Source organism: Adiantum capillus-veneris, chromosome 3 (assembly GCF_014529385.1).
Source record: "Adiantum capillus-veneris isolate H3 chromosome 3, ASM1452938v2, whole genome shotgun sequence".
NCBI classification, from domain to species: domain Eukaryota; kingdom Viridiplantae; phylum Streptophyta; class Polypodiopsida; order Polypodiales; family Pteridaceae; genus Adiantum; species Adiantum capillus-veneris.
In genome coordinates, this window is record NC_140933.1 from 20,790,960 (window position 1) to 20,817,156 (window position 26,197).

The 26,197-nt window shown below is 42.7% G+C and overlaps 1 protein-coding gene across 1 annotated transcript; it reads left to right on the plus strand.

Annotated features, from left to right (window-relative positions):
* Positions 1 to 557: 557 nt before the first annotated feature.
* On the plus strand, positions 558 to 10,333 carry LOC147460581 (uncharacterized). Its single transcript, XM_086503426.1, has 3 exons — positions 558 to 797; positions 891 to 992; positions 10,103 to 10,333. Exons 1-3 carry the CDS (start codon positions 558 to 560, stop codon positions 10,145 to 10,147), a joined length of 387 nt encoding a protein of 128 aa, XP_086359552.1. The 3' UTR covers positions 10,148 to 10,333.
* Positions 10,334 to 26,197: the final 15,864 nt, after the last annotated feature.

A 26,197-nucleotide genomic window follows, 5' to 3' on the forward strand; every position in this document is an offset into this window, starting at 1 on the left:
TGTCTAGACACCGGCGCTCTAGTGGTGGCGGTGGCGGTGGTTGTGGGGATTCCGCCGCCGATGCCTCCACATCGCCTCGTGTTCGATGAGGCCCTTTACCCTCCCCTTCTTTGCCCGCCCCCACACCAGCCAGAGCATCGCCATCTACGCCAGGTTTTGCGCGGCTGACTGTTCCTAGAAGCTACACACCTCTATCTACTCCGCGAGGAGCCACCCCACTTGACACTCCTCGCTTCGGGGCCCAGACGCCGGTGGAGACACCTGACGTGCGTACCTCCATCGACACGCCGCTAGAGATCCCTGCCGGGACACCCAGGTTCACGCGTCACCGGCCAGAGGACTTGCCTTACTCCGTCGACTTCAGTGGCGGCATCATCATGGATGATGACGGCAAGAAGGTGATCTCGCGCATGCGTGGTCTTTGCTCTCAGCTGTTTAGACACTACATACTAAACAAATGGAGTGAAGTACCAAGTGATTTAAAAAATAGAGTCATCAGCATACTTCATGATGAGTTTCCCGTTCCAACACGGGATCAGCGCTTCAATGAAGACCTGATGAAGATTCGAATGCGTGAATACTGCAAACACAAGCGTTCCGAAGTGCAAAAAGCAATCAAGAATGGGTGGAACAGGCCAGATTGGCTGGCCAAAGAAGATTGGAAGAATGCGAAGAAAGCAGCGCGCGAGAATCCCGACAAGTGGAAGCAACAAAAGGATGCAGCCAGAGCGCGAGTAGAGGCAGGGAGCTCGCACCACTTGGGGAGCGGTGGATGGGCATCATTTGAGGCCGATTTTGTAAGTGTTTTCGCATTGCTCTTTATGTTCGATAGTTTAGGGTTTATGAGTTTTTTAATTCTAACATAATGAAATCTTTGTATGTTTTGACAGTGGTCGATGACAGGACGTGATCCCACACCGTACGAGCGCGAGTACGCAGGCAGGAAGGGCTTAAACGCCCTGATGGACATTCTCAGTTCTCGGGGCGGCATGGTTAGTATTAGGGTTTACTCTTTTCTATTTTTTGTATTGTTTTATAAATGTCGTTATATGTTTATACTTACTGAAAGCTGTCTTATTGTGTTTTTTTGCAGAATCCGACATATACGTCGCTTGGACGCGATGAGACGTCTGACTAGACGACGTCAGTTTAGCCGTAGCTAGATAGCATTAGTTTAGGGTTTCTCATAGCTTATGTATCATGAGACGGATTTTATACGTCTTTTTGAACCATGTATATTATTACATTTGTCACCGCAGTTCCTTTTGCCAATCAATTCTTTATGCCTATGATGTTGTACAATTGTCATTATTTAATTTGCCAATCAATTCATTTTGCCTATGATGTGTACAATTGTCAATTTTACGCTTATCAATTTTGCAAACAATGCATCTTGTGGGTGACTATTTTGGGTCTATTATCTACCCTTGCACTTTTTTTAAAAAGTGAATCAAGTACAATATGGTTGATGGGTGGCAGGGCATTCAATGCCCTGTCACCAAAAAAAAATTCTATCGGGCGTCGCTATAACCGTCGCTATTTATGGCTCTGTAGCGTCGCTATGAGCGTCGCTATAGTCTTCTGTGTAAACGTCGCTATAACCGTCGCTATGACCGTCGCTATGAGCGTCTCTATATAGCGACGCTTATAGCGACGCCTATAGCGACGCTCTCGTAGAGACGCTCGTAGCGACGGTTTTAGCGACGCCGGGGGTTATAAAAACCCAGTGTATTTTCGTCGCTAACAGTGTCACAAGAGCACACAACCTCTTGTAGTGTACATAGATGGTGGTGCATAAATATGCGTCACGAGTGAGAAAATGATGCACCATCTAGGCCTAGAGGTAAGTAGGCCGGCACCCTGCTGAGCCAAAATGGCAAATAACGTCAGAGTGAAATGCATAGGCATTGTGAATGCAGTCAAAGTGAAGGCATTCAACACAGAAGTGAAGGTAGATATTTTTTGTCATGCCACACAAAGGGGAGGTCTACCCTATCATTCTTAGAAGACCCTGGCTCATGGCTATGGAAGCTAAGCAAGACTGTAGTACTGGAATGATTCAAATGAAGGATGCTAAAGGGAGGTCCATATTCTACGACATGAGGACTGAAAAGCAACGCAGCATAACCTTGAGGCCTCGGAAGATGAGTCCACTAGTGACTATTCGTCCACGTCAGGAGAAGAGACAACAACAACTGAAGAAAGTGACAATAGCATCAAAGTAATGGGGGTCATCCTCAAAGACCCAAAAAGATTGACACAATCTAAAACACCGTTGGCAAACCAAGAGGGACCATTAGGCATGCAATCCTAGATGGATACAATTAAGTTACATTGGATGCTCTCCAGTGAGTTAACCGATGAATAGAGGAAAGAATACATCTCTATGCTAGGTAGCTTCATCACATTGTTCATTGTTGATTATGATAAGATCACAGGAATCACAATGGTACAACACCGCATAAGACTCAAGAAAGGAATTAAGCATGTAGTGCAAAAGCTTAGAAGGCTTGGGGTAATCGAACAAGAAGCATTGCTCAAAGAGGTGAGGAATTTGCTACAGGCAGGTTTCATTTACCCCGTCCAAGACTCTGAGTGGGTCTCTCAAGTGGTAGTCACACCAAAGAAGAATGATAAGTGGAGAGTTTGTGTAGACTACAAACCTCTCAATGCAGCAAAAAAGAGGGGTCATTTTCCCCTCCCATTCCAAGATGATATTCTCAATGAGGTAGCAGGTCATGAGCGCTACACAGTATGTGATGGCTACTCAGGCCACTTTTAGATTAGTATTGCAAAAGAAGACCACAAAAAGACAACCTTCAGAACACAATGGGGATGTTTTGCTTACAGACTGATGCCTTTTGCCCTCACTACCTCTCCGGCCACATTCCAACGCTATGTGACTTTTGTCTTCCATCCATGCTTTGGGACATCAATACGAGTCTTCATAGATGATTTTTGCTTATACAGTTCATGCTCCCTCCATCTAATCAAGGTCTATGATGGCCTCACCAGGCTGCAAACCTTGGGTGGCCAGCTTAACATGGATAAGTGTCACATTGGTGAAAGCAAGGTCACTCTCCTTGGCCATGTAATTTCAGCAAAAGGGATTGAGACTAATCCTAGCAAGATTCAAGCTTTGGTATCTTTGTCATCACCCACCACAGCTAAGCAGTTGGTCTCCTTCCTACAAAAGGTAAGGTATTTGATCAAGTTCATTCACTTTCTCCTTTAGATGGTTCTCCCTCTACAATAAGTCACCCATAAAGATGTCTTCTCATGGAGTGAAGAAAATGAGCAACAATTTACCGAAGTGAAACAAATCCTGGTCACACTCCCCACCATTTCCCCCCTAGGTGGGACGATCCATTTTATGTGAACCCCAGTGTCGAAAGTGATACACTTGGAGCTGTATGAATGCAAAAGGACCTCCAAACCTCTTTCAGGCGTCCTATCTACTTCTCTAGTCATGTCATGACCCCGTCAGAAAAGGAATTCAACGCAGTAGAGCACGTGGTGCTTGCATTAATGTTTGCCACTACAAAGTTCCACTCTTATCTATTGCCTAGACCCTTTGTAATTCTTACAATGGAAGAGGTCTTTCCATATGTAATGCAACACATGGATGTCTCATCTAGGATCTCTAAGTGGCTGGTTAGATTACAAGAGTTTGACTACACCATCCAGGTAGAAAACTCCACCAGGGCTAGTCTAGCAGGTATTCTTACTCATCATTACTATGAGAAGAAGCTTAAGGTCAACACAAAGAAATGTAAAGAAGTGACACCAATGGTAGAAAGTCCTAAGGTAGAAAGAGCTCATTCTCTTTTCTTTGATGGAGCATACAAAAGAACAGTGGACCAGTCTACAACTGGCATCATCATTTTCATTGAGCAAAAGGAGAAGGTATTCTCCATTGGGTAGTTGTTACACTCCCACTCCAACAATAAAGCAGAGTACATGGCTTTAATTCTTAGATTATACCAATGTATTTTGCAAGGGATTCAACGCCTAAATGTGTTTGGCGGTGCTCTGCTCTTGATAAACCAGATAAATAGCACTTGGATTTATAAAAATCGGGTTTTACTTGGCCAATTACACCAAGTTAAGGATCTTTTAAGAAAGTTTGAAACAGTGCAATTATTTCATGTCCCTAGGGCAGAAAATCAAGAGGTAGATGCTCCAGCCAAAGGAAATAATACAAGATGTTTCCATAGGAGCAATCAAACTAAAACTACCCTTCTTTCAAGGTAGCGATGATATGCCTAATGTCATCACCTTCTTAGACACAGAAGAGTGTCTTGAAGAGTACACTAAGGGCCAGAAACTGACTACAATATACCGCCTTATAAACAACAACTTATATTACAAGGGCAATGATCAGATCCTCAAGCAAGTGCCAATCTTGAGTGAAATCACGAAAGTAATCTCAAGTTTCCACGATGGTGTCTGCGGTGGTCATTTTGCTTTAGATATAACCAGTAGGAAGATTCTACAGGGATGATTATCTTGGCTTAGTGTAAACAGGGATGTGCATCATTGGAGTAAAACATGCAAGGCTTGTCATGTGTCCAGTGACCGTACATTAACCTATGAATCACAAACTCCTATCATCTCCTATGGTCCATTTGACAAGTGGAGAATAGATGCAATTGGTCCTCTACCAAGGGCCCAATCAGGTAAACTATACATTCTAGTTGGTGTAGACTACATGACCTAATGGGCAGAAGCAGCAACCAACCACCACACGCATTACAGCCCAAGAAGTGGCGAAGTTCATATTTGATCACATTTGTTGCCGTTTATGCACTCCTCTAGAGATAATATCTGATAAAGGACCAGATTTCAGAGGGGACCTGGTGAGAGACCTGATGAAAACGTTAGGCATTACATGCCGACATTATTCCACCCCATACTATCCACAATGAAATGGCCTAGTGGAAAAGGTAAATGGCTTGATCTGTAAAATCATCACAAAGAAGGTGAATAACCACACAAGTGACTGGGATAAACATCTCATGGCCGCTCTATGGGCCTACCGAACATCAGTAAGTTTCACCCTTTTTATCTAGTCTATGGAAAGGAGGCGATTCTACCCATCGGGGTACAGATAGCCAGCTTGTGAGTCATGGCTAGCCAATTGCAACGCCCAATTGTCAATCTCTGCAACTACATCCTCGATTTGGAGAGGCTCCAGCTAGATAGAGAGGATACAATAAATCACTATGCAACACAAGCAGAGCGACGCCGACTCACCTTCAATCAAGGGCTTAAGGAAAAGGGCCTAGAAAATGATATGTTAGTATTGTGATACGACAACAGATTTGACACTAGGAAAGACAAGAAATTTCAACCCAGATGGGAAGGGCCATTCATTGTCAAAAGGCACTACGCCAATGGCAGTTACAAGTTGATGGAAGCAGACAAAAAAATTCACAAGACCAGAGTCAATGGATGGAGGCTCAAAAGGTACTTCCTAAGGTTTTACCCAGAGTTCATGCTAGATATTCCAGAGTAGGGAGAACCCTCCAACTCCGCTGCCAAAGAATTAGAAGTAGGGCTAGAAGCATGAATGCCTCTAGCCAGAAGGTAGGGCTAATGACCGCCGATTTTAAAGACCGCGGCCACAAGAACCAACCCCAATCACGAAGGAGCACAATACCGAAAAAAATGATAAAAAAATTGTTTTTTAACACTCACTCCCCCCCCCCCCCCCCCCCCCTCATATGCTTGCCCACAGCGGGCCGCCACCAATTTAGCCACACACCCCCCATTATCACCAGAGGGCAGAGGTCTCTCTCTCTCCTGCTCGGCTCTGCCAACCCACCATCTCTCTCTTACCCTTCTTTTGTGTCTCTTAGCCCAATGGGCGCATAAAACAAGCTGCCTTTGGTTTTCTTCCACTGCAGGACCGCCATGCAGATTGCGCAGCCTGGAAACATATAGATGGAACATGGTCGGATTTTGCCAGGGAAGCTCGAAATTTGTGCTTAGGCCTGGCTATGGATGGCGTAAATCCATTTGGTCAAAGATCAACATCTTACAGTGTATGGCCCGTTGTCATCGTCAACTACAACATTCCCCCGTGGTTGACTACGAAGAAGGGGCACCTATGGCTAAGCTTGATCTTGCCAGGGCAATATATAGTGGAGAATATGGATGTGTATCTTCGTCCACTATTGGAAGAGCTACAGCAATTGTGGATTGGCATAGAGGTGGTGGATATGAGCGGACACACAGGACGACGGAATGCTTTGATCAGAGGCATTCTATTGTGGACCATGCATGACTATCCCGGGCTAACAGAATGCTCAGGTGATCTATTGACACTCCTCACTCAGAAACTGTAAATCTTGTTTTTTCCCATAGTTGATCTATTATCATGTGTATACATGCAGGGCTTCAAACAAGCGGATACAGAGCATGTGTCACATGTGGACCTAAACTGAATGCATATAGGGCGCCCTCACTGAAGGAGAAAATCTAGGAAGGTCATCAAGCGTATCTTCCAGAGAATCATGTGTTACGCGACAGCTTTTTGGGAAGAGAGCCACCAAGGATGTCTGCACAAGCATGGTTAGAGCAGAAGGAGATGTGCGATGACGGATTGCCTCCAGGGATGAAGAGACTATCTCTATGGTATGAGTTACCATACTGGCCCCGACTCATGATCAATCACTTGCTCTATCCAATGCACATATTCAAGAATGTGGGTAATCTACTATGGGACCATCTGAGCGGCAAGAAAGATACTTTGGGAGACAAAGTTGACCTTAGAAATGTGGATCGTATGGAGCAATATTGGCCGCAAACAGCGTCTGATGGATCGATAAAACTCCCTAAAGCACCATGGATTTTCACAGGAGCCCAAGAACGCAAAGTAAAAGAGACCATTCGATCTTTGCGGACCCCCACTGGTGTAATGCACTCGCTCCGAACGTGTTTTACTAAAGACGGAAAGCTTACCGGTTTGAAGTCACACGATTGGCATAAAATGTGTCAGGTACGTTCATAGTGGACTTTAATATCATTGCATAAAATGTGGACTTTAATATCATTGCTGCACATACTTTAGAGTTTATTTTACCGGTTGCCATTGAGGGATGTTTGTCTCTCAACATCCGTAACACAATCTACAAACTTGCAAAGCTGGTGCAATGGATCTCACAAAAGGAGATCAACGTAGACTCCATACCATTCGCCAAACTAAATGCTGCGGAGCTTGTGTGCATGTTTGAGAAACATTTTCCTACTACCATGCTAACCATTCAGGTGCATCTTCTTGTTCACATAGGTGATGAGGTGGAAATAGCTGGCACAGTTCATTCCAGATGGATGTTCTTCTTAGAACGTTTCATGAAAACGCTTAAGGGATATGTGCGTCAAAAGGCACGTCCGGAGGGTAGCATGGCAGAAGGTTGGTTGGTATCAGAGTCCCTAGTGTACATTGGAGAGTGGCTAGACGGATTTGATAAAGCCCGGGACACGCTATGGCGAACCATAGATGATGAGCGCATATCTGGGATTGTCATGTGCAATCTCCGTGTTGAGGTGAAGATGACGGAAGATCTAGAGGCTAAAATCAACCGATTTTGCATGCTTCACAATCCAGTGATGCAAAAGTGGATTTCACAATATGAGGATGCAAAGCAAGAGCGACAAAGGGCACGAATCGAGTGGAGACGGGGAAGACGACCACCGATGCACTATCCGACGGGTCTGGAGAGCCTACCAACCTTCATGAGCTTAAGATGGTTGCACAACCAATTGAAAAACGCACAACAATGCGGTGACGAAGTGAGTGAGAAAGAGTGGGAGTACTCTCGGGGTTGCGCGACCAAGGTAAGTTTGCAATGTACGACATGCTAGTGACTTTATTTCTAAACGTTTGAACGGCCAGTCATAATCTTTGTTCGCTGTAGTATAAGTCATACACAGCAGCATGGTGTAAAGGTCGACATTTTAGGGTGGAACGGATCGACAAAAAGCGTTTTACTCAAGATTGTGGAATCATGGCAAAATTTGAACAGTCTAGTCGACGCCGTTCCTCTAATGCAGATCCTGTGGTGGCGGAACTCACTTACTTCGGCACGCTGCAAGAGATTTTAAGGATCAATTACAGAGGATTTTTTGTCGACTTGTTTGACGTGCAATGGTTCGAGATAATCATGGAGGGTCGCAACGCTACTGTGCGTAGAGGAGAGTCTAGTTTTCTTGAGGTGGATTCTACTAAGAAATGGACTGGCCTAAGAGACACTTTCGTACTACCAGAGCATTGTGAACAAGTAAGTATGTAAATAGTTAACATCCCCCTTTTACAAGTTATGTGCTTGAAAGCTCTCATGTAAGTTATGTGGCTCTGGCAGGTAATATTTCATCCTACAAAGTCTACATCAAACTGGTGGTACGTCATAGAGGTAGCCCCTCGTAGTGCAAGGACGTATGAAGGCTACTATGTGCCAATCACAACGGCATCAATGGAGGAGATCAGAGAAGATGCTCAATCAGAAGCCGCTGCGGTGGTGCTAGACGAGCATGAAGATGCTACTACTCTATATGGGGTGCATGCAGAGGAGCTACAAAATGAAACAGAGGATATGTGTTTAAATGGAGAGCTCTATATAGATATAGGAAGTTATGCTGAGTTATGCGAGGATGAGAGAGAGATCTCTTAAAGCCACAAATATTATATTTGAACAATTTTGCTCCGTGTTGTAAAAGCTCTGGCTCTCTAAGTACCTTCCATGGTGTATAACGCTCTTTTCTACTCGCGCTCACATCTTTTGATTGAAAATTCTAAGTTTTCGACTTGCCTCTTCTATCACTCAATTCATTGCGTCATTGTATTTATATGCGTCATTACGTCATTGTATTTAATGGTCTTTGCGTCATTGTCTACTCTATTCATTCAATATTAAGTTTAAATACTCGTGTGTTTAATGCAGGTATGGATGATGAGGAGTTTCTTTCTTCTTAGTCACCGCAGCAGAGACAGTGGTACGTGGAGCGTCATCGCTCTAGCGCATCATCGTGCGTTCCTACTCCATCCGCATCTCCCTCTCTTTCGGAGCATTCGGTGCACTCCAAAGCTTCGGCGTCGACGAGACGATCTTCACACTCGTCTAGACACCGGCGCTCTAGTGGTGGCGGTGGCAGTGGTTGTGGGGATTCCGCCGCCGATGCCTCCACATCGCCTCGTGTTCGACGAGGCCCTTTACCCTCCCCTTCTTTGCCCGCCCCCACACCAGCCAGAGCATCGCCATCTACGCCAGGTTTTGCGTGGCTGACTGTTCCTAGCAGCTACACACCTCTACCTACTCCGCCAGGAGCCACCCCACTCGACACTCCTCGCTTCGGGGCCCAGACGCCGGTGGAGACACCTGACGTCCGTACCCCCATCGACACGCCGCTAGAGATCCTTGCCGGGACACCCAGGTTCACGCGTCACCGGCCAGAGGGCTTGCCTTACTCCGTCGACTTCAGTGGCGGCATCATCATGGATGATGACGGCAAGAAGGTGATCTCGCGCATGCGTGGTCTTTGCTCTCAGCTGTTTAGACACTACATACTAAACAAATGGAGTGAAGTACCAAGTGATTTAATAAACAGAGTCATCAGCATACTTCATGATGAGTTTCCCGTTCCAACACGGGATCAGCGCTTCAATGAAGACCTGATGAAGATTCGAATGCGTGAATACTGCAAACACAAGCGTTCCGAAGTGCAAAAAGCAATCAAGAATGGGTGGAACAGGCCAGATTGGTTGGCCAAAGAAGATGGATGGGCATCATTTGAGGCCGATTTTGTAAGTGTTTTCACATTGCTCTTTATGTTCGATAGTTTAGGGTTTATGAGTTTTTTTAATTCTAACATAATGAAATCTTTGTATGTTTTGAAAGTGGTCGATGACAGGACGTGATCCCACACCGTACGAGCGCGAGTACGCAGGCAGGAAGGGCTTAAACGCCCTGATGGACATTCTCAGTTCTCGCGGCGGCATGATTAGTATTAGGGTTTACTCTTTTCTATTTTTTGTATTGTTTTATAAATGTTGTTATATGTTTATACTTACTGAAAGCTGTCTTATTGTCTTTTTTTGCAGAATCCGACAGATACGCCGCTTGGACGCGATGAGACGTCTGACTAGACGACGTCAGTTTAGCCGTAGCTAGATAGCATTAGTTTAGGGTTTCTCATAGCTTATGTATCATGAGACGGATTTTATACGTCTTTTTGAACCATGTATATTATTACATTTGTCACCGCAGTTCCTTTTGCCAATCAATTCTTTATGCCTATGATGTTGTACAATTGTCATTATTACATTTGCCAATCAATTCATTTTGCCTATGATGTGTACAATTGTCAATTTTACGCTTATCAATTTTGCAAACAATGCATCTTGTGGGTGACTATTTTGGGTCTATTATCTACCCTTGCACATTTTTTAAAAAGTGAATCAAGTACAATATGGTTGATGGGTGGCAGGGCATTCAATGCCCTGTCACCAAAAAAAAATTCTATCGGGCGTCGCTATAACCGTCGCTATTTATGGCTCTGTAGCGTCGCTATGAGCGTCGCTATAGTCTTCTGTGTAAACGTCGCTATAACCGTCGCTATGACCGTCGCTATGAGCGTCTCTATATAGCGACGCTTATAGCGATGCCTATAGCGACGCATATAGCGACGCTCTCGTAGCGACGCTCGTAGCAACGCCGGGGGTTATAAAAACCCAGTGTATTTCCGTCGCTAACAGCGTCACAAGAGCACACAACCTCTTGTAGTGTACATAGATGGTGGTGCATAAATATGCGTCACAAGTGTGAAAATGATTCACCATCTAGGCCTAGAGGTAAGTAGGCCGGCACCCTGCTGAGCCAAAATGGCAAATAACGTCAGAGTGAAATGCGTAGGCATTGTGAATGCAGTCAAAGTAAAGGCATTCAATACAGAAGTGGAGGTAGACATTTTTGTCAAGCCACACAAAGGGGAGGTCTACCCTATCATTCTTAGAAGACCCTGGCTCATGGCTATGGAAGCTAAGCAAGACTGTAGTACTGGAATGATTCAAATGAAGGATGCTAAAGGGAGGTCCATATTCTACGACATGAGGACTGAAAAGCAACGCAGCATAACCTTGAGGCCTCGGAAGATGAGTCCACTAGTGACTATTTGTCCACCTCAGGAGAAGAGACAACAACAACTGAAGAAAGTGACAATAGCATCAAAGTAATGGGGGTCATCCTCAAAGACCCAAAAAGATTGACACAATCTAAAACACCGTCGGCAAACCAAGAGGGACCATTAGGCATGCAATCCTAGATGGATACAATTAAGTTACATTGGATGCTCTCCAGTGAGTTAACCGATGAATAGAGGAAAGAATACATCTCTATGCTAGGTAGCTTCATCACATTGTTCATTGTTGATTATGATAAGATCACAGGAATCAGAGTGGTACAACACTGCATAAGACTCAAGAAAGGAATTAAGCATGTAGTGCAAAAGCTTAGAAGGCTTGGGGTAATCGAACAAGAAGCATTGCTCAAAGAGGTGAGGAATTTGTTACAGGCAGGTTTCATTAACACCGTCGAAGACTCCGAGTGGGTCTCTCAAGTGGTAGTCACACCAAAGAAGAATGATAAGTGGAGAGTTTGTGTAGACTACAAACCTCTCAATACGGCAAAAAAGAGGGGTCATTTTCCCCTCCCATTCCAAGATGATATTCTCAATGAGGTAGCAGGTCATGAGTGCTACACAGTATGTGATGGCTACTCAGGCTACTTTTAGATTAGTATTGCAAAAGAAGACCACAAAAAGACAACGTTCAGAAGGCTACTTTTGGCCTCACTACCTCTCCGGCCACATTCCAACGCTATGTGACTTTTGTCTTCCATCCATACTTTGGGACATCAATACGAGTCTTCATAGATGATTTTTGCTTATACAGTTCATGCTCCCTCCATCTGATCAAGGTCTATGATGGCCTCACCAGGCTGCAAACCTTGGGTGGCCAGCTTAACATGGATAAGTGTCACATTTGTGAAAGCAAGGTCACTCTCCTTGGCCATGTAATTTCAGCAAAAGGGATTGAGACTAATCCTAGCAAGATTCAAGCTTTGGTATCTTTGTCATCACCCACCACAGCTAAGCAGTTGGTCTCCTTCCTACAAAAGGTAAGGTATTTGATCAAGTTCATTCACTTGCTCTCTTAGATGGTTCTCCCTCTACAATAAGTCACCCATAAAGATGTCTTCTCATGGAGTGAAGAAAATGAGCAACAATTTACCGAAGTGAAACAAATCCTGGCCACACTCCCCACCATTTCCCCCCTAGGTGGGACGATCCATTTTATGTGAACCCCAGTGTCGAAAGTGATACACTTGGAGCTGTATGAATGCAAAAGGACCTCCAAACCTCTTTCATGCGTCCTATCTACTTCTCTAGTCATGTCATGACCCCGTCAGAAAAGGAATTCAACGCAGTAGAGCACATGGTGCTTGCATTAATGTTTGCCACTACAAAGTTCCACTCTTATCTATTGCCTAGACCCTTTGTAATTCTGACAATGGAAGAGGTCTTTCCATGTAATGCAACACATGGATGTCTCATCTAGGATCTCTAAGTGGCTGGTTAGATTACAAGAGTTTGACTACACCATCCAGGTAGAAAACTCCACCAGGGCTAGTCTAGCAGGTATTCTTACTCATCATTACTATGAGAACAACCTAAAGGTCAACACAAAGGAAGGTAAAGAAGTGACACCAATGGTAGAAAGTCCTAAGGTAGAAAGAGCTCATTCTCTTTTCTTTGATGGAGCATCCAACAGAACAGTGGACCAGCCTACAGCTAGCATCATCATTTTCATTGAGCAAAAGGAGAAGGTATTCTCCATTGGGTAGTTGTTACACTCCCACTCCAACAATAAAGCAGAGTACATGGCTTAAATTCTTCGATTATACCAATGTATTTTGCAAGGGATTCAACGCCTAAATGTGTTTGGCGGTGCTCTGCTCTTGATAAACCAGATAAATAGCACTTGGATTTATAAAAATCGGGTTTTACTTGGCCAATTACACCAAGTTAAGAATCTTTTAAGAAAGTTTGAAACAATGCAATTATTTCATGTCCCTAGGGCAGAAAATCAAGAGGTAGATGCTCCAGCCAAAGGAAATAATACAAGATGTTTCCATAGGAGCAATCAAACTAAAACTACCCTTCTTTCAAGGTAGCGATGATATGCCTAATGTCATCACCTTCTTAGACACAGAAGAGTGTCTTGAAGAGTACACTAAGGGCCAGAAACTGACTACAATATACCGCCTTATAAACAACAACTTATATTACAAGGACAATGATCAGATCCTCAAGCAAGTGGCAATCTCGAGTGAAATCACGAAAGTAATCTCAAGTTTCCACAATGGTGTCTGCGGTGGTCATTTTGCTTTAGATATAACCAGTAGGAAGATTCTACAGGCATGATTATCTTGGCTTAGTGTGAACAGGGATGTGCATCATTGGAGTAAAACATGCAAGGCTTGTCAAGTGTCCAGTGACCGTACATTAACCTATGAATCACAGACTCCTATCATCTCCTATGGTCCATTTGACAAGTGGAGAATAAATGCAATTGGTCCTCTTCCAAGGGCCCAATCAGGTAAACTATACATTCTAGATGGTGTAGACTACATGACCTAATGGGCAGAAGCAGCAACCAACCACCACACGCATTACAGCCCAAGAAGTGGTGAAGTTCATATTTGATCACATTTGTTGCCGTTTATGCACTCCTCTAGAGATAATATCTGATAGAGGACCAGATTTCAGAGGGGACCTGGTGAGAGACCTGATGAAAACGTTAGGCATTACATGCCGACATTATTCCACCCCATACTATCCACAATGAAATGGCCTAGTGGAAAAGTTAAATGGCTTGATCTGTAAAATCATCACAAAGAAGGTGAATAACCACACAAGTGACTGGGATAAACATCTCATGGCCGCTCTATGGGCCTACCGAACACTAGTAAGTTTCACCCTTTTTATCTAGTCTATGGAAAGGAGGCGATTCTACCCATCGGGGTACAGATAGCCAGCTTGTGAGTCATGGCTAGCCAATTGAAACGCCCAATTGTCAATCTCTGCAACTACATCCTCGATTTGGAGAGGCTCCAGCTAGATAGAGAGGATGCAATCAATCACTATGCAACACAAGCAGAGCGACGCCGACTCACCTTCAATCAAGGGCTTAAGGAAAAGGGCCTAGAAAATGATATGTTAGTATTGAGATACGACAACAGATTTGACACTAGGAACGAAAAGAAATTTCAACCCAGATGGGAAGGGCCATTCATTGTCAAAAGGCACTTCGCCAATGGCAGTTACAAGTTGATGGAAGCAGACAAAAAAAATCACAAGACCAGAGTCAATGGATGGAGGCTCAAAAGGTACTTCCTAAGGTTTTACCCAAAGTTCATGCTAGATATTCTAGAGTAGGGAGAACCCTCCAACTCCGCTGCCAAAGAATTAGAAGTAGGGCTAGAAGCATGAATGCCTCTAGCCAGAAGGTAGGGCTAATGACCGCCGATTTTCAAGACCGCGGCCACAAGAACCAACCCCAATCAGGAAGGAGCACAATACCGAAAAAAATGATAAAAACATTGTTTTTTAACATTCACTCCCCCCCCCCCCCCCCCCCCCCATATGCTTGCCCACAGCGGGCCGCCACCAGTTTAGCCACACACCCCTTATTATCACCAGAGGGCAGAGGTCTCTCTCTCTCCTGCTCGGCTCTGCCAACCCACCATCTCTCTCTTACCCTTCTTTTGTGTCGCTTAGCCCAATGGGCGCATAAAACAAGCTGCCTTTGGTTTTTCTTCCACTGGAGGACCGCCATGATTTTACAAGAGTCTTCCTCTCTCTCTTCCATTATTCATATTAGAGCTCTCTTTCTCTCTCTCTCTCTTACCCCTCCTCGCTCGTCCATACTCCTGCCCGGCGGGCCGTGATACCACCCTTGTTGAGATGTAGAGAGAAAGAGAGAGAGACGAGACAAGAGACACACCATATACACTCCCAAAGACTGATTCATATTGAGGACAAGATACAAATATATAGGTGAGACCAAGTTGAGTAGAGTGAGCCATATATAGCTCCAACACCCCCACTCAAACAAAGGTCTCTAGCTTTGGATGAAAAAAACCCTTGGAGAGTTCAAGGGGAAAACCCAAGCCCCTATACAATGTGAAAATATGAACCAGCGATGATGATGTAAAAGTGAATTGTGCATCTATGTACAAATATTCAAGTGACTTAGAGATCACAATGTGCAAATGTGGAGTGCGCTGATACCATGTTGAGATGTAGAGAGAAAGAGAGAGAGACGAGACAAGAGACACACCATATACGCTCCCAAAGACTAATTCATATTGAGGACAAGATACAAATATATAGGTGAGACCAAGTTGAGTAGAGTGAGCCATATATAGCTCCAACAACCCTCCCCTCACACACACTCTCACCACCTCACCAACCCTCCCCCCCTTTGTTTGCCTATGGCGGGCCGACCCTTCTCTCACACACCCTCACACACACTCTCTCTCTCTCTTCGCACTACTCCCTCCTCTCACACTCACTCCTTCTCTCTCTCTTCCCCTCCTTCGTCCTAACTCTCTCTCTCTCTCTCTCTCGCTCTCTGTGAGAATCAGCGCAATCATTCAAAATCTCCCTCTCTCTCATAACACACACTCATACCACCCCCATTATCCTCCTTCTCTCACCCTTTACTGGTCCGCTACCCCTTACCCCATCCCGTTGACCTCTCATACCCCTCCCCGCTCTTCATCTCTGTCAGCCATGTGTACCAAGCCCGTCTCTCTCTCTCTCTCTCTCTCTCTCTCTCTCTCTCTCTCTCTCTCTCTCTCTCTCTCTCTCTCTCTCTCTCTCTCTCGCTCTCTCGCTCTCTCTCATTCATACCCACACACACACACCACCTCTCTCACCCCCACCCCCTAAACACTCTCTCACCCCATCTCGCTCTCGCCTTCTCTGCCTCTCTCTCCCCTCGTCAGCTCGATGGCGCAGCAGTCGAGCCATCCATCTCTCTCACACACACAACACAACACACACACACACTCCCCACCTCTCATACCCCTCCCCCTCAAGAGCTCGCATGCCATTACCCTAGCCTACGTAGAAAAAAATGATACATATATATTATATATATATTTATAATAAAATAATCCCTCTCTCTCTCGTTCCCACGCACCCACTCTCTCGATACATACACACACACCTGCACACACACACACCACCCCCACATACATACGCACACATACTCACAATGCACACACCCTCACCCAACCACAAAGAGAGCACACTAGCCTGCGCGTACGTACATATTAAAAAAAAAACACATGCACGTCATACACACCCACCAAAAATTAAAAAAACGAAGGAATCGACATCATCGACAAAGAAGAAAGACGGTCAAGTCACACGATGCCGACACCAAAACAAGAAAAGTCTCCAAAGGCATGCTCCGACCGGCCGCCTCGAAACTGGCGAACACGCTACACCGACGCACTTGCAAGGCTTGTCGTTCGCCGGTATCTCGTCCACGATGCATTTTGTAGTAATAACCATAGGTTGTCATTTTTTTTTTTCCAGTTCAAGCCAAAATCTTGTTAAAAAAACCCAATTGTAAATTATCACTTCTCTCTAGGTGATGGTCACAAGGGCCCACCTAGGAGTTTTCGTTTTTAACACTAGTTCTGTAATTGGACACTTAAGTGTCCTGAGACACTAAAGTGTCCTATTTTCCTTCCAAGTTTTGGCAGTTTATTTGCCAAGCTAGAAAGAAGTTTTTAATACCTTGCTTCTACCATAGATTGGCCATGAGGGAAAGAAAACACTGGATTTTTCTCCATGTCAAAATAAAACCCGTATGGATAGAATTATGGCAAGTTCTAAGTCATAAATGTTAGTAAAATTTCAAGCTGTTTTGCCAAAAAAATCATAAAATTCTTATATCTTTTTGTAGAGATTGCCTTTTTTATGTTTATAAAATCCAGGTGTTAGCACTTAGTGTTACAAAACAATTGAATGCACTTTATAGACAAGTTTCCAAGTCACACGCAAGTTATAGACATAATTTCATACTTGAGGATGTGCTGAATAAGAGCATAATTTTGGTCTTCCAAAGGTCCCCTCGTGGAATTGGGGCTATTCTAGTGCAATTTGACAACTACTAATGACTTCATATGTTGAAACCAAGAAGCTACGTATTTTTTGGGCTTCCTAACTCAATCAAGTCTTGTTGCTTGAACTCTAACTTGAATTTTTAATCATGGAAAAACTCTTGAAATCTTGAGTTCTCCGTAATAACATTAAAACCAAGGTTTTGGACACCCCAGTTCTGTATGTACCCATGTACTTTGATACATGTAGCTGGTCTACATAGAAAGTTTGATATTATTTGAGGTTTTGAATGCTTATGTTTCAAGAATGAAAATATCAAAGTTCTCTCTTTATGCAGTTTTGAATATTTAAAGTAATAAAATAATTAGTGCATACTAAAGCCCTACTACTTGCCACCTTGAGTCCTCAATGGAAAGGGTAAGCAATGCACCACTTTCTAAAACTCACAAATACATCAAAAATATATTTTATTTGTATAGAACGATATGCTTGAAATAGCTATATCAAACACATAGAACTTTCCATTATTTTATAAACTCCCAACTAAATTCTTTTGGACCTGAAAACAAATCTATAGCAAAATTGTGAAAAAGACACCTAAAATTTTCTACAAGGTCGCTTCATTTTTTCTTAAGCTTATAAAGTCAATTTCTTCAAAGCATTTATAGCAGTCTTACGAGGGTCACTTCTTGATCATGGTAAATTCTAAAATGCAAGATTATATTTTTTAAAGACCCTCTACCTAACATATTTAAGCATATCAAGAGGTTTTCCTTAAACAAACCGTCTTATGCAAGTAGCATTTAATTTAAATTTTTAAAAAGTGTCGTGTTTTGGTACCAAATTAGTGTTAAATCCTCCTGAGACAAAGTAAGGGTCAACCATCTGGGACCCACCACCTTGCTTTGTCTCCCCTGATTAGGGCCCTAACCTAATTAGACTGCCCTAAACCTAAAGCAACCAGCACGTATAAAGAGGCACTGAGAGGTCACTATCGGGGGGGTCAGCACTTGGTAGCATTTTGGTGGGAGGGATTGGCAACACTTGTACCAAGAGAGAGGGGATTTAGTGTAGCATTTTGGGAATTAGCACTATGTGAAGAAGCAATGTCTACACCTTGACTCCAATGGTCGCCACTCACTCATGCTAGTAAAAATCTCCGTGCTTATGAGTCACCTCTACAGAACGCAATATTAGGCTCACTATCTCTCTCTACCTCTCTCTATCACAATGGTTTCCACCTCGCCGGAAATAAGTTTGTTGTAAATATTGCATCATAATAGTTTTCCCTCACACCTCGAGGGCTTCTCATCACCTGCGTCTCTCTCTCTCTCTCTCTCTCTCTCTCTCTCTCTCTCTCTTTGTGTGTGTGTGCAAAGTTTGTTACTTCGATTCACCGTTGTCTGTGTCCTAGCCGCTCAAAGCTAGGTGGTGCCCCCCCATGTTCAATTCAACGTGGCCAGCTCAGCGTGCATCGACTCCTAGCGTTCGAGGCCGTCGGGATCTATGTCGCGCTTTGCGCTTGTCAATAGGTCACTCAATACTTGACAACAAGGTCCTCTAGCCCTTATCATTTCAAGTTAAGTCCTTTTTGTAGGAGAAGGTTCATCCCCCTTGGCTCCACGTGTTCCACTCTGGAATGAAATAGATGAAGGAGAAAGCTCCCCATGGCACACCTCCTCTTGTAAGCCACCGGTCATTAGTTGTAGCATTAGTGTCTTGAAGGAGATGTTGCAATCCACCCTTGAAATGGTGATTGAGGAAAATCAAAACCTCACATTTCCCCTTGGCTCACTTGAGGCCAAAATAAAGTCCATGGCCAAATTTTCCACCATGAAAGCCAACAAGATAGAGGGGAAGATTGGAAAGGAAGAAAAAGATGTCACTACACATATCTCCTTGATAGTGGAAATGTGTGTGCAACTAGAGCTTCATGAGCACCTCCTACTCTCGACACTTGACTCAAGTGGCAACCTCTACAAGGCTATTATGCTCATCCAGTAGACCCTCCTACAAACAAGACTTGACATGAGCATTGTGTCAAGGGTCAATACCAAAAGGGACAACTGATACAATCAGTGCATTTTGAATGGCCAAGCCATTTATCACTTTGAGAACATTGTACATTGCCTCCACCTGCTCCAAGAATATAGCCTCATCAATGATACCACAGTATGGAACGGTGCAGAGGAGCTTACCCTCACAAAGGAGAGGAGCTAAAGAAGGTATTTGTAGCACGTGCAAAGGGAAAATATGTAGTTTACCATGGTGCCCATGCAATCATACACAAGTTTTGAATTCCTTGTCATACAAGCACTACACACGACACAACCCACCCCACTTGGTTTTCCACTATTTTCTTTTCTTTTCCATAGTTACTCTGCTCTCCTCTAGGGTTTCAATCAAGCCTCCATATACCTTTCATTTTGTAGACTTTCACTTCTATCAACCACCCCCTCTCTCCCCTTCTTTGTATGACGAGGGAACTAGGAAACCTATACAATCCACTCAAAATATTCCATGAATGCCAACATGCGTTTTTTGTAGCCATATTCTCCTTTACATCATTCCCATGTGTTGACCGCTGGGTCAACAACACAACATAACTCAAGTTTCGTACCAAAGTCGTATCTTTTGCGAGTTATGAAATGCTGCGGATTATGGCTATAAACGTCATTTATAATGAGTAGTTATTCTAGTTTCAGAAGCCGGGGTGCAATGGCACTTCCAGATTGTAAATACAAAGCCATTTGACTCTTTCAACCCCTATTTTGGTTAAACCTAAGGTAGCCTTAGTATATAAGCTACCTAGGTCATTTTTTAAAAGGACTTTAATCATAATCAAACTTTAGCGCTGCCCTCTACTGTGTGTGAGAGAGAAAGAGAGTGAGCATGAGCTTCATCCTCTCGCTACGCCCGGCTCGCTCAACACATTGGAGATCTGACTGCACCATTGTTGTAGGCTCAAGGAGAGCTACGCGACAACGCCAAGCATTCCACGCGAGACAAAGCGCACACGCCGACGCATCTACGAGCTATTTGTGGTCGTAAGTGTATCAAACGATGTCTGTTTTCTTCGTGCTAGTAGTCTATAGAATTGTGGAGACATAAGCTACGCATAGGTACTCATAAATTTCAGTTTCGGGCGCTTTCAAAATTCGGCTCTGTCATCCTACGCGTTTTCTGCAGACAGGTTTAGAGTGAGGATTTTGAGTGTAGAAGCTTAGGGACAAGTGTATCCTAGTGAGGAAATGGTGTTCCTTAAGTTTCATATGAATCTGGCATGATTAGGTGAGTTACCTTCCGTATGTGTGTATGTGGCTAGGTAATGTGGTTGCGGGTAGTGAGGTTCTTGATGGTGGTTTAGTTGGCCTTCTAGAGTGTTGTATGTGTAGGATGGTCTCAGCCTAAGAAGCTTGAGGGATTTCCTCCGTGTGCCTATCGTGTCATCTGTGTCCTCGATTGACATTATGTTGATCTAGGTAGTGTTTGCATGCACTTCATGGGTGTGTGAGTCTCTCCCGTCCAACACCATGACTCTCTCTTAATTAATATCAACATATCAACTCTCCATTTTATAAAAAGTAATATCCATGTTCCCCATCACTTAAAGCATTATACTATGGTAATAGTTGTCAACTTTATACTCAAGGGAATAAACAATTGCAACATATTCTCTAGAGTTTCAATCCAGCTTAGTTTATAGATAGAGTTATCGAGCACGTGCACATTCTCCCGGTAGCAATACCATTTATCTATAGGGTATACTTACATGAAACCCATCTTCAAATTTCATCATTAGGAACAGGATGGGATCTAGGAGGGCCTCTTTATGTGCCATGAGATTATGGAGGTGACTAAAATTTTGGTGAATAGGTGCATGCCATGTGTGCAAGAATGAATGTGTAAGAGAGATGTAAGAGTGATCAAAGGATGCATGTTCCCCCTATGACGTAGATAGAAAATCTTATGGCTTTTAAACCTTTATAACTCCTACATATGATCTTCCATTTGAGTAGACTTTATAGATCTCCAATCTACACATTGAGCTCTTTCCACATATGTAATACATGATATGGTTTTACCCACTAGATTTCAAGTTTTATTTTAGAGAAATTTGAATTTCAAAACAACTAGCTTCTTTTTTATTTGAATTGAAAATTAGTCCTTTGATTTATTTCTAAATACTACATTTTTACCTCACAAAGTCCCCTATGTATGTGTATTTATTAGCTTCCTTGGGACACTACACGTTCCAATATAGATTCCATGTCTCGGCAATATTCAAGCCTCAAGGCCATATAAAAAGCTGGTCTTGTAAAACTAGTCATAGGAGAATGTTTAAACACCATTATCCTCCGAATGTGTGTTTCAAAAATTTGTTGAAATCGATGGAGAATCTCTCTCTCTCTCTCTCTCTCTCTCTCTCTCTCTCTCTCTCTCTCTCTCTCTCTCTCTCTCTCTCTCTCTCTCTCTCTCTCTCTCTCTCTCTCTCTCTCCCTCTCTATGTTATAGTAATTTACAATTTGCTTTCACACTGACAACTTTTGTATGATCCATACCACCCTATCTCTAAAGGCTTGATCTGTTAATAGATCTCTCTCTCTCTCTCTCTCTCTCTCTCTCTCTCTCTCTCTCTCTCTCTCTCTCTCTCTCTAAATCCTAAGCACATTGCCAATCTCCCACAACGGTTTGACGGGCAACTATATGGGGGACGTTAGTGCCCCAGCCTTCCCTATTCCTACCATGTAGTACTTGTCTCAAGAAAGGTGTCTACACTTGCAGCAGGTCACTTGATAGTAGTGCTTGAAAGCAGCGCTCAATACCAAGTCGCTCAGTACTCAACAAAGAGGTCCTATAACCCTTATCTTTCAAAGTTATGCCCTTTTCATATGGAAGGGTTCACCCCCCTTGGCTTCACGTGTTCCACTCTCAAAGGAAATAGATGAAAGAAAATCTCCCCATGGCACATCTCCTCCACAGCTCTTCTTGCAAGCCACCAATCATTAGCCTCATTATTCATGGATTCAAGCCTAGCAATAGCACCTTGAGAGGTTGCAATCCACCCTCGACATGGTGATTGAGGAGAATCCAAACCTCAAAGCACCTCTTGACGTACTTGAGACCAAAATCAAGTCCATGGACAAATCTGCCACCGAAAAAGCGGGTGAGATAGAGGGGAAGATTGCAAAGGAAGACAAAAATGTGATTGCACATATATCCTTGATAGTGGAGATGTGTGTCATCAGAGCTATGTGAGCCGCACTTTCATCAACAAAACTCACTCATGCTTCCCATTGGAGGCCTCCCCTTGACATGACTTAAGTGGAAACTTCTTTTAGTCTATTATGCTCATTGAGCACACCCTGCTACAAATAAGACTTGACATCAACACCATGTAATATGTCAACACTAAAAGGAATAACCAACACAACGAGTGCATTTTCAATGCCTGGGCCATTTGTCACTTCAAGAATATTGTGGATTGCTGCCACCTGCTCCAAGAATATGGCCACCTTAAGGATACCAAGGTATGAATTGAAGGGGAGTTCACTTTCTCACGACTAAAGCACACAGGCGAGGAGCTAAAATAGGTATTTGTACCACGTGCAAAGGAAAAATGTGTAGTTTACCATGATGGTTATGCAAGCATCCACGAGTTTTGGACTCCTCTTTATTTGTACAAGCACTAAACTCACCATTACCCACTCCACTTACTTTTACACTATTTTTTTCTTCTTCCATAGTTGTTCTGCTTTCTTTAAGATTGCAATCAAGCCTCCATGATGTACTTTCCATTTTGTAGACCTTCGGGTCTCCCATCCATTTGTATCAACCTCGCCCTCTCTCCCCTTCTTTTTATGATGAGGGAACTAGGAAACATGTGCAATCCACCTAGAATCTACCATGAATGCCAAGTTGCATTTGTTGTAGCCACATTGTCCTTTACAAAAATCCCCATGACTCTCTCTTAATATCAACACACCAACTCTCTATTTTATCAAAAATAATATCCATGTTCACCATCACTTAAAGCATGGCACTATGGTAGTAGCTATATATATATGCTCTATCAAGATAATAACCAATAAGTACATATTTTTCATAGTTTGGATGCAACTTAGTTGATAATTCACCAAGCACATACACATTCTTCCAGGTGGCATCATCATTTTGCTATAGGGTATACCTAAATGAAACCCATCACTGAATTTCATCATTAGAAAGAGGATGGGATCTAGTGGGGCCTTTTTTTTTCCATGAGATTATGGAGGTGATAAACATTTTGATGAATAAGTACATGCCAAATGTGTGGGTGCGTAAGACAGGTGTAACAGTAGTCAAATGATGCATTTTTCCTTTAAAGGAGATAATTACTTTTTTTGTATTATGGCCTTCCACAACATCTACATATTATATTCCATTTGGGTAGGGATTATAGATCTACAATCTACACACTGAGCTCCTACCCTTAATATGCTACATGATATGGTTTTACCTGCTAGATTATATATTTTGTTTTGGAGGGAAATTTTATTTCAAAACAACTAACCGTTTTCTTATTTTGAATTTAAAACTTGTCCTTTGCTTGCTTTCTTAATAGTACATGTTTGTCTTCCTTAAATTGCAAAGGGGTGAAAGCATCTATTGGTGGTACCTCTATTTCACTTTTTGATGGTTAGCTTAGCAAAAAGTAAGATACCGTAAAAATTTTGCAAGTCTTATCAGAACTTTGCGAACATTGCAATTTTGGATTCTCCTTATCAAAATCGTTTCAATGATATACAACATGGTTGGTATGTTCATATAGGACAAATAAAATTGGGATCCTGAAGTTGCTAGGGGTCTAAGAGGACCTCTTTCTCTTCCTAATGCCCGTTTCAAAAAATTGTTGAAATAGATAGAGAAGTACTCTCTCTCTCTCTCTCTCTCTCTCTCTCTCTCTCTCTCTCTCTCTCTCTCTCTCTCTCTCTCTCTCTCTCTCTCTCTCTCTCTCTCTAAAATGGCCCGACATCATGATAGCTTAATGCACGCGAGAGCTGTCTTGGCACCGTGAGTTTGAAGCTTAGATTGAGTGCAAAAGATTCTTTAGGATCATGCTGAGCGATTGAGGCTATTCGGGCCTTGAACACATTTCTAAGAGGTCCCTTTGGAACTCTCTCACACCACTTTGCTCTCTCTCTCTCTCTCTCTCTCTCTCTCTCTCTCTCTCTCTCTCTCTCTCTCTCTCTCTCTCTCTCTCTCTCTCTCTCTCTCAATTACAATACACATCAAGCCACATCCAAAAATGACTCCCTAAAGCATCACCACATCTTGAGAGAATAATTTTGAGTGCCAATGGAAATCCATAATGCCAAAATTAAATTCCCAAAATCTCGTGTCTCAAGTCATAGAAGAGACAAGGCCTAAGTAGATCTGAAAAATGTATAGTGCCACCAAATCAATCAAGGACACACAAATGAGCCAATAGCTCCTAGCCTTTTACACCAAAATATATCGATGTGAGGGGGAGTGGTAGCATGGTAGCTTGGGGTGTGCAATTACAAGAAACCATCTATATCATGTTTCCTTAAATTATTAAAAAATCCTTGTATCTGAGGGGGAGTGGTAGCATGGTAGCTTGGGTGTGCAATTACAAGAAACCATCTATATCATGTGTCTTCAAATGATGAAAAAATTCATGTACTAATGTATTGTGAGGCAATAAAATGATCCCTTTATCTTGTTAAACTTATATATTCTAGTTATCATTCATAAATCCCTTTTGTAAGTCAAATAACCTATTAAAATTAAAAAGATCACATGGAATAAGTTACCCCTCCTTTCTAATACACACTATACACTAATTAACTTTGGGGTGCACCTTTTACTACATGGCAGAGGCTTTTGGTAGCAATAATCCATGACCAAATGCAATGATAGGGGATGGAAGAGAAAGGCATCTAGAGAGAAGTGTAGGATAAAATGTGCAAATAAAAATATGCAAATAGCGGATGTCGATGCCACATGTATGGTCAACAACAAGAAAAAAGAATCTAGAGAGGCTCAAAGAGAGTACTCTAGCTAGAAGAGATCCCGAGAAAAAGTGAAGGTAATAGTAGTTCTCTAAAAAACAAAAGGGACGCTCCCCATCAATGCAAGCACAATGATAGGACTGTAGAAAAAAAAATTGATTTCCAGCCTTGTTTGGTTTTTAAAAAAATGGATACACTTGCACAAAAAAAAAATTGCAAAATGAAAAGAAAATGCTGATGTTGGCTTATATAACACTAGAATGGTAACAGGACACTTTTATGTCCTTGGACACTTTTGTGTCCTGTTAAGTGACCATTTTGCTTGAATTATTTGAAGAGTATGAAAATGAATTTCTAGGTGCTATATATCCACAAAGTTGCCTTATGAGCTGAAAAAAACTTAGCATTTTTTTTGGAGTATCGATCTCACCATTAACCTTATTCTTGCACAACATTTTTGAACCTAAACTCTGTCAAAAAACGGGTCCTGTTTTTGGCTTTTTTTCAATTTTTGGCAACTATACCACTCTAAACTTCATGTTTGTGAGGTTTAGATGGCTAGAGGTTAAGTCTTCATAGTTGTCAACATGTTTTGATGCTTGTAGGGAGAGCTAAGTGTTAAATTTGAAAGTTATGACCAATTTACAAGAATTGCATAATCCTGTTTTTTGGCCAAAATTAGCACTTTTATGATTTCTTTGGTGGCTTTCTTGATATCCAAATTCAATTTTGATTGTGTAAGTGTAATGTATAACATAAAGATAATCTTCCTTGAGTTTTGGGGGACCTAATATGCTATATAGCATAGTATACGATGATGGTTGAGCTTTTTGATTGCTGAAGAATATGATACATTTTAGAGTAGCAAGTATAACTTTCTCAATATTGCTAGTTTCTTAGGCCAATTGTGTGTATTTTGTAGGTACTAACCATATCTAATCATAGAATACAAACTTGGCTAGATATTAAGTAGTTTCTATGGG

What these genes read in the sequence shown, in the direction of transcription:
- LOC147460581 (XM_086503426.1), top strand. Translation starts at nt 558, where the DNA reads ATGAAGATTCGAATGCGTGAATACTGCAAACACAAGCGTTCCGAAGTG. An exon ending in CATCATTTGAGGCCGATTTT is followed by an intron (nt 798 to 890) that starts GTAAGTGTTTTC and finishes ATGTTTTGACAG; the next exon opens with TGGTCGATGACAGGACGTGA. An exon ending in TCAGTTCTCGGGGCGGCATG is followed by an intron (nt 993 to 10,102) that starts GTTAGTATTAGG and finishes CTTTTTTTGCAG; the next exon opens with AATCCGACAGATACGCCGCT.